The 10,000-nt window shown below is 35.5% G+C and overlaps 1 protein-coding gene across 2 annotated transcripts in view; it reads right to left on the reverse strand.

Moving 5' to 3' along the window:
- LOC106873617 (NADPH oxidase 2) overlaps positions 1 to 10,000 on the reverse strand; it is a 71,231-nt gene that overhangs the window by 31,668 nt on the left and 29,563 nt on the right. For both annotated transcript variants that reach the window (XM_089338818.1, XM_014921063.3), the window contains exons 3-6: positions 9,150 to 9,257; positions 7,654 to 7,735; positions 5,960 to 6,117; positions 2,536 to 2,636 (exon numbers count right to left, since the gene is read on the reverse strand). In XM_089338818.1, the coding sequence (XP_089194944.1) occupies positions 2,536 to 2,636; positions 5,960 to 6,117; positions 7,654 to 7,735; positions 9,150 to 9,257 (449 nt within the window). The remainder of the gene's footprint in view (positions 1 to 2,535; positions 2,637 to 5,959; positions 6,118 to 7,653; positions 7,736 to 9,149; positions 9,258 to 10,000) is intronic.

Genomic DNA, 10,000 nt, shown 5'->3' on the forward strand with positions numbered 1-10,000 from the left:
GCACTTATTTTATTAACCCCAAAAGGATGAAAGGGAAAGTCAACCTCAGTAGAATTTGAGCTCAGAAGAGAAACACAGGTGAAATTCCACAAAGCATTTTGTCCACTATGCTCACTGTTCTTCCTGCTCTCTGTCTTAAAAATAATAAGGCAAGCTAGCAGAACCATTAGCACACCAGACAAAATGCATAGCAGCATTTCTTCCTGCTCTTTATGTTCCAAGTTCAAATACTGCAAAGGTCAGCTATGCCTTACATCCTTTTGAGGTTGATAAAATAAGCATCAACTGAGCACTGGGTTTAATGTAATTAACTAGATCCCACCCATCAAAATTACTGGCCTTGTGTCAAAAATTAGAAAGGATTATTATTAATTAATGTTGATGATATGAAGGCTGGTGTAACTCTTCTTTAATGTAAATACACAATTATAAGAGGGTGAGGCTAGAAGTGATTCTCTCTAATAAAACACTGACTTTGTTTATTGAATTGAGCAATATTTTGACCGTATGTCTGTTTTGTTCATGTTGAAAATGAGACAAGAATAATTCTTTCTACTATAGGCACAAGGCTTGAAATTTTGGTGAAGGGGCCCAGTCAATTAGATTGATCCCAATACGCAACTGGTACTTAATTTATCAACTCCAAAAGGATGAAAGGCAAAGTCAACCTCGGCAGGAATTTGTACTCAGAACATAGCGGCAGACAAAATACTGCTAAGCATTTCATCCAGCATGCTAATGATTCTGCCAGCTCACCACCTTAAAATAAGACAAGACTAATGAAAAATTAAAAATATACAGAAATGCACAAATTCAACATTTCATCTAGACTCTCCTGCATACCTTTTTCAACAAAAAAAAAATGTCAAGTTTTGCTTGTTTATTTTGAATAAATTTGATGAAGCTTTCCTGTTATTTTGTTCTTCACCTTCGGGCATGATGTTAGTAACTTACAAATATATTTACCTTCAAGTGTTTTGAGGACTGAAAATTCAGTGGAGTCTGAATATTCTCTGAGAAAGTTGCTTATCAGATTTACAGCTGCTTGATGTAAAATGCTGAACAAATTTTGTCCAAAGTACAATTATTGTGCCTGATGTCATACCTACGTCCATTAAATCTTTGTTTAATTCTTCTGTTGTGCAACCAACATAAATCAAATTCTGTTTGGTGCAGCTTTATGCACCAAATGGGAATCATGACAGCTCCTTCTTTATAAATCATAGCATTTCTGTTAGAGTTTGTGATGGAGTTAATGTGACTCAGCTGTTGCACAATGAAAAGAACCTCTCTCTCTCTCTCTCTCTCGCTCTCTCTCTTTCTTTCTTTCTTTCTTGCAACAGTAGGGTGCTGTCATAATGATGGACAAGTTTTAAGAATCTTTTAGTGACAAAAATTTTTATGAGAAATTACACATTGATCCTAACTCCAATTACAAAAAGGATTTAACAAAATAACTTCGAAAATGGAAGAAAACAATTTTATAAATGACATTAAATCTAGAATATTGTAGTCAGAGCAAAGAACATTTGTATTATAAAACTATCCAAAAATACACAAACATTTTGAAAACTTTTCTCTATTGTCCCTGATTTGCATTAGATATGAATGTTGTATGGCCAAAATTTTGAAGTGGTTAGACAGTTTTCAACTTCCTGGGCTGTCTTTATATTTGGATAATTTCTTAATTTCTTAATTCCTGTGAAAGATACATTGTATCAGGACTGATAGTTAGATTAGGTAAATCTTCCTATTCTGGTGATCCTTGATAACAATATCTAGTCAATTGACATTGATCAAGCTATTGATGCATATTAGCAGGGTATAGTTGCTTTGTCTTTTTTTTTTTTTTGGTGTATGTATATACCACCACTTTTCTGTTAGTATTTCATGGTGCTGAAATAACTTCCTGTCTATGTGAGTCCCAAACCTGTCATGCCTGTGCATGTATCCTTACTCAGCTGAGAAACCAGACAGAGACAATGTGATTAATTGCTCTATATTTAGCAGTTACTTAAAATGTATTCTACTTCATCACATGTTTTTAGTGTTTTGGTGGAGAAGCTTTGAGCACATTCAAGAATCTTTCAGCCTTAGCTCTCAGTCCTACACATCTCAACCAGTATTGGGAATTTTCCTTCTCTATTTCCCCTCTGTTGAGTTTTGTTAGCTATTTGCTATGTAGGACTTCTCTTGTTATTGTTTTATCATAGAATTTTATAGACCTATTAAATTTTAACATTTCCACAATTCTTGTTGTTTTTCTTTTTCTTTTATTCAAAACCATCTATTGTCTTAGCTACTCTTAGTTTCTTGAAGACAAAAGATAAGCTTTTTTTTCTTTATTTTACTGATGCTTCATAGATATTTTTATTAATTTTCCATTATTCTTTACAAGATCTTTTTGTAGTCCTAAAGTAAATATAATACATGAGTTTTCTGGTTGCATAAGTAGAAATATATAAAATGTATTTATCTGTATTGTTTTAGAATGTAAACAAACATAAATCTTATGAAAAGGAAGTAAAGACTTACCTGATAAGGTGAGTTGATGAGGTGAACATGATAATGAGAGCAAAAGTAATTATAGCACCACTTACTCCGGGCAGCATCATGAACATCTCATAAATTGAATTCTAAAAATAATAATAATAATAATAATAATAATAATAATAATAATAATAATAATAATAATAATAATAACTTGTGAAAACGAAAGCCATCCCCATTAGAAGAGGAATATTCCAGGGAGACATGCTCTCTCCACTCCTGTTCTGCCTGGCACTCACACCTTTAACAGATTTGCTAAATAGAACTGGATGCGGTTACAAATGCTATGGAAAAACAGTCAGCCACCTTCTATATATGGATGACCTAAAATTATATGCAAAAAAAGACAAAGAGCTAGAAACACTACTACAGACAGTACACGGCTTTACCAAGGAAATAGAAATGAAATTCGGATTAGAAAAATGTGCCAAAGCAACCCTGAAAAGAGGAAAATTAGTTAAAAGTAGCAATATAACACTAGATAAAGCCAATGAAATAAGAGAACTAGACGAAAGCCAACCATATAAGTATTTAGGAGTCAATGAACTAGATAGGATACAACATACACAAATGAAAGAAAAAATAAAGAAAGAGTACTATAGACGAGTTAGATCAATACTAAAAACAGAGCTCAATGCTAAAAACAAGATAATGGGTATCAACACTTTAGCTGTCCCAGTTATAAGCTACAGCTACAACATCCTTAACTGGACACTAAACGAACTATGTAAAATAGACAGGAAAACAAGAAAAATAATGACAGGATATAGGATGCACCACCCAAAATCTGACATAGAAAGGCTATATATACAACGCACAGAAGGTGGCAGGGGTCTTATACAGCTAGAAAACTATTATAAAATAACCACCATAGGACTGCAAAAATACCTACTCCAGAAGCAAGGGAAACTAATACAAATAGCCACAAAACACGAGCAAAACAAAAAACTGTTTTCAGTATTTAAGGAAGCTGACAAATACAAACAAGAAATCAATCTACCTAACAAATACGAAGAAGAAGAAGAAGAAACAACAAAAGCTATAAAACAAATGAAATCCAAACTAAAACTAGAACAGCAACGGACCATGATAAAACGATGGCAAGAAAAGCCCCTACATGGTAAATACTGGGCTAAACTAAATGCGAAAGAAATAGACAGAGAAAAATCCCAGCAATGGCTGAGAAGCTCAGGACTCAAAGCAGAGACTGAAGGATTTTTAATTGCTGCACAAGACCAAAGCCTCCCCACCAGAAATTACCAAAAACACATAATGAAAAGAAATATAACAAGTAACTGTAGAATATGTGGAGATCGACAGGAAACAATAAATCATATTATCTCTGGCTGCCCAGTCCTGGCTAAGAAGGAATATATTCACAGACACGACAGAGCTGGGACCTATATACACTGGAAGCTATGCCAACATTATGGAATAACAACAGAAAAAAGATGGTATAAACACACGCCAGAAAAGGTCACAGAAAACGAGAAAGCAACCATACTCTGGGATATGCCAATACACACAGATAGAGAAATTAAGGCAAATAGACCAGATATAGTTGTCAAAGATCATGAAGAAAAAAAATGCTTTCTAATTGATGTATCAATACCAGCAGATGACAACGTTTCTCTAAAAGAAATGGAAAAACTTTCAAAATACAAAGACCTGGAAATAGAGGTAACTCGAATGTGGAATCTAAAAACAGAAACAATTCCTATCATAGTAGGTGCCTTAGGTATAATAAAAAAATATTCAGACAAATACATAACAAAAATAGCAGGACTTACAAATATATATAACATACAGAAAATTGCACCACTGGGTACTGCACACATTCTACGCAAAACACTTTTAATACAGTAAACATAAGAGCACCACAGCAAACCACAGCACATACCCAAGGCGCACAGAGCTGCGCTCGGTAGTGAAGTGAAAGCACGTTATAAAAATAAAACTACTGAATAATAATAATAATAATAATAATAATAATAATAATAGTACCATCAGAGAGAAATGTGTCCATTAAAGAAGTTGAGAAGTTATCTAAGTACAAAGACCTAGAAATAGAAGTGACCATGATGTGGGGAATGAAAAGCAGCACAACACCTGTGGTGATTGGCGCGTTAGGGCTAATTAAAAAGGGCCTTGATAAGCAGCTCAACAAACTCCCTTGCAGTGTTAACGTGGGAGAACTTCCGAAAATAGTATTACTAGGTTCCGCACACATTTTACACCATGTACTCTCCATGAGATGAGGACCTACTGTGACCCTAGGGTCAAGGGATGACCCCAGTTCAGCAGAAGACAATGGACCATACTTTATTTTAAAATAATAATAATAATAATAATCTGACGGAAAGATTAGATCAAATCTGAAACCATCACGAACCAGGAATTAAGAATCCACAAGAACAATGAAAGGAAACTATGTTTTAATGTAAGCCATCTCAGGAAACTGGAGTATATATATACAAAAAAATAACTTCCCTCAGATACGCTGCCACAACAACACGTGCGTGAAAATGTAAACACATGGATTGCAATATTTCTATACAAAAACTGCAAACAAATTGATGCTGTGGTCATGGAGAGTTACTATCTGAGCAACCCGGTAGATGAAAATGGTGCTCAAATTATGCATGAAAATGGTGCTCTTTCTTAATTGAGAAAGAAAACAAACTATGCTGGATCATAGACATAGCATGCCCAGCTGACAACAAGGTATGCAATAAGGAAGAAAGAAAAGTCGAGAGATATAACAGGTTAGCTTGGGAAGTTAAGCAGTTGTGGTCAATGAAAAGGATAGCAGTAGTACCAATAATTGTCGGAGCCCTGGGAACAGTGAGCAGAAATCTCAAGAAGTATGTGGAACAAATAGGGGCTGCAATAAGGGTGGAGCACTTGCAGAAAACAGCACTGCTTGGAACCGCTCGAATACTCCAGAAGGTGCTCGAAAAGTAAAGGGTGTTACCTTAGTTCACTGGTAGTGAACAGCTGACATTGTAGTACATCTCCAGCATTAGAAGCTGTACAAAGGCAACAATAATAATAATAATAACAATAATAATAATAGTAACAGTAATAATAATAATTAACAGAACCCATAACAAAAACCAACCAAAAGAGAAGGAACGGCAGACAGATAAAACAATAAAACAAGGAGATGCAGGGCATCCACAAAACATGATAATCAAGTTGAAAGGAAATTGAAACTAAAACAAATTCAATTTTATGAACATCAAATAAGAAATTACCAATACTTGTTTAGCATATACATCTTTCGGAGGACTGAATGTGAGATATGAACTCTAAAATTCAAAGGAGATTGGTTATAATTTTGTTTAAAATGTATAAACATAGTAAGGTTTTCATATAGAACAAAATGTTGCAAAATCATACTACATACTGAGTGTGCACTTCGGACAGGATTGATGTAACCATCAATAGTATTGTTGATAGGGAGTTGACTCAATGCCAATAGAAGGTCCCGTTTCTTTGGGTCAGGGCTGTCATAGGACTGCACAAACCTTTGCAAGTTAAAACAATGGCTGACAACATGAATGGCTGAAAAAAAAAATTATACTAAACAGGAAATTTGTTAAGGGTTTTCTTTTAGCTAATGTGAAGATTCTACAGAAAATTTTAGTACTTGGAATAATCCGCTGAAAACAAGCGATCAATAAGTAACTACAGAGTATTCTGAAACAAAATGTATTGTTATAAGTAATTCTTCAATAAACATACTTCATGCCAAATACAAGTTATTACAAGAACCAGTGAAGGCACATGACTCGTGGTTAAAGCATTGGGCTCACAATCATGAGGTAGTGAGTTCGATTCCCAGGTTAGGTTGTATGTTGTGTTCATGTTGCTCCAGTTCACTCAGCTGTAGAAATGAGTTGCAACGTCACTGGTGCCAAGCAGTATTGGCCTTTGCCTTTTCCTTGGATAACATCGGTGGCGGGGAGAGGGGTAACTGCTGGTCTTCCATAAACAATGTTACTAGGAGGAGAACTTTCTAGGGGCAATCCCATCCATAATTCATGACTGAAGGGGGTCTTTACCCTTTTTTACCAGTCAAGAACTGGGGATGATATGACTGACTGTTCCCTCTCCTCATAATCTCTGGCCTCCTACTCATTTAAGAAACCATTATTACAAGCACCACTAAGGTGGTGAGCTGACAGAATCATTAGTATGCTGGGCAAAATACTTGGCAGCATTTCATCCATCTTTACATTCTGAATCAAAATTCCACTGAGATTGACTTCACCTTTCATCCTTTCAGTCCCAAGGCTTTGATCAGCCTGAGGCTATAGTAGAAGACACTAGCCCATGGTGTCACACTGTGAGACTGACCCTAGAACCATGTGGTTGGGAAGCAAACTTCTTACCACACAACCATGCTTGTGCCTATCTCTAAACATTATTTTAAAAGATAATTTAATTTAAAGCATTACTATATTAGTTACTTTGCACAGTGTGTCTGAATAATAGTATTCAGGGTTACTATCCACACCACTATGATCATAAGCAGAGACATGAAATGTTTGAGTCTTATTTACAGTACTGAAATGATAAATATAACAGAAACATCAAGTAACAGGCGCAGGCATGACTGTGTGGTAAGAAGCTTGCTTCCCAACCACATGGTTCCGGGTTCAGTCTCACCACATAGCACCATAGGAAAGTGTCTTTTACTATAGCCTTGGGTCCACCAAAGCCTTGTTAGTGGATTTGGTAGACAGAAAATGAAAGAAATTCATCATGTGTGTGTGTGTGTGTGAGTGTATCTTTACATCTGTGTTTGTCCCCCACCACCACTTGACAACTGGTGTTGGTGTGTTTACATCCCCATAACTTAACAGTTCACCAAGAGACCAATAGAGTATGTACTAGGCTTAAAAAGAAAATAAGTACTGGGGTTGATTTGTTCAACTAAAATTCCTCAAGGTGGTGCCCCAGTATGGCCACTATCTAATGACTGAAACAAATAAAAGGTAAAAGAGATAACAAATGAGAGAGAGAGAGACGTATATATAGAAGTGTGATGAGAGCTACTTGGTCTTTGTAAATGTAGGGATTTAAAACAGGACTTACCTGTTTGCAAACAGATCATGTAGGCACATAGTTTATGGTATAAAATGTTGTCATCAAATGATCTTCGTACAGCTTTGCATACCTGAATGAATTAAAGATAGTTGTGAAAGTTGCCACTAGCTTTCCTTTTTGATAAGACAGTATTAGATAGAGTAGCAGTGTTAATGATCTTTACAGAGTCAGAAGTTTCATGAGATTGATAAAGTGTTTAGTACAGAATCTGAGAAGTGAAGCACATACTTAGGTTGACAAGAGAAAGAGAGACAGGTGAACTAAGTGAAAAGGATATACAGCTAGTTAGTTTGGAAGAGTAAAGGACATTTTAGTAGCATTTGAAAAAAAAACAGCCAGAAGAAACTGCATTTTTTTAGTTAATGGTTGAGTTTGATGTAGTCCAGAATACATTTTAATTCTTCTGTTCCAGTCCTCTCTGTGGATTCAACACAATCCTTCCTATTCCATTTTATTGACTTTACAACTTTTCTCACTATACCTGTTTTTTGTAAAATATTTTTTTTTTATATCCATTTTGATAATCATCTCTTCCTTTTGTAACTCTCCCCTTTTCAATAACCATGTGCACTATATATATATTTCTTTTAAAATGTATGTTAGCAACAAAGGCAGCATTAATACTGAGAGATAATATTTATCCCCACTTAACCTTAGATGTTCTACTAGAACAAACTATAGTGCAGTAGATACCATGAGAGAAACTCTCATATTGGTTTTTGGTGCAAAATGCACACCGCACTCAAAGAGTGCATTTTGCACAAAAAATCAATGTGAAAGTTTCTCTCATGGTATCTACTGCAGTATAGTCTGTCCTAACAGAACATCCATAAGGATAAATATTACCTCTTGATATTTCTTAGAGTATTCTGTTCTCCTTCTCAACACCTTTTTACATACTCAGCTGTTTATTTTCTTTTATATTTACATAAGTATTTTTTTATGGTTACATAATTAGTTATTTTTCCATCTTTATCCACTTTGTAACTTTCCCTCTACCTCTACCTACTTTTGTCTCACACCATTTTCTCCACTGTTACTCCCATTTTTTATGCTTCCAAGTCTTCCTCTTACCATTACTACATTCACATCCCACTCGACTCAACTCACCCACCAGTCAACCACGTGTACCCCACACTACTCACATCACCCATCAAGCCCCTTTCCTTACACAGATACTTGCCTGTCTCATCCTCTCTTCTTAACTTACTCCATAGAACTGCATTCCCATTCAGACCCTCTTTTCTCTTTCCTTCTTTGTACCACCCTTCTCTTTTTCTTTCTTCTATTTTCTATGTCCCAAATGTCAAAGGGCCTATTTCTTTTTCCCACTTTTTAAAGCATGAAATTAATAACACCTTTGTGAAAACTTGTTCTTGTTGCATGTTTTCTTGCTTTTGTTCATTCATCATAACAATAACAAGTTAGTTTCCAGCTTGGAGACGAAAAGACGGTTAAGCATGTGAAAGAAAGCTATTACTTACGAACGAGCCTCTTATAAAGTTGAGAAAGTTACGACAAATTGGGAAGAGTATTAACATAGAGTTAAGATTCAAACAGGCAGCACTTCCTCTTGCTGCTGGTAAATTAGCCTGTAATATAAAGTAGAAACATCTTCATTCCATAGAAATATATATATATAGATATTTATTTTCATTTATGTTTCTTCTAATATAAAAAGAATGGTATATACTGCATTTTTAAACACAGCAACTGCATAAAAGATTATTAGCTCTGGATGAATACCTCAACAAATTTGCTTTTTGCAATCTACTTAAAAAGTGGTTCAAATTAGAAAGGGTATACAGCCATAGAGACCATAGAGACAGGATATGCAGCCACAGAGACCATGCCAAACCAGAAATTGGAGGTTAAAATATTCTTCCAAATGGAGAGATTTTGTTGAACTCTGTGTCTATGTGTGTGTGTGTGTACATACACCCACATATACACATGTACGTATGTACATGTGTCTGTGTATGTATATATGTGTGTATACATGTATGTGTGTGTGCCAGTGTATTGCAGGTGTATGTACATATGTATGTAAATGAGTATGCATGTGTGCATGCATGAGTGTATAATGGGAGGCAAGGTTCTGGATATCGGTTGAATATCGCCTTTCTCCCATTAATTTCTTATTCTTCGTATTGCTAAGGCTCCAGCAGTCGAGTAAAGAAGTGTTAGGCAAAACGCAGGTTCTCCATTAGTATTTATTTACAATATATACAAAGGTGTGGTATGTTGCTCTTTTGCAGCCATCTCATGCAGTATAAATTCATCGTTCTCCATTATGCAGGCCATGGCCTCAGGAGATGCGACAAGCGGACTAGCC

Source organism: Octopus bimaculoides, chromosome 21 (genome assembly GCF_046866305.1).
Source record: "Octopus bimaculoides isolate indiv1 chromosome 21, ASM4686630v1, whole genome shotgun sequence".
Classification (NCBI taxonomy): Eukaryota; Metazoa; Mollusca; class Cephalopoda; order Octopoda; family Octopodidae; genus Octopus; species Octopus bimaculoides.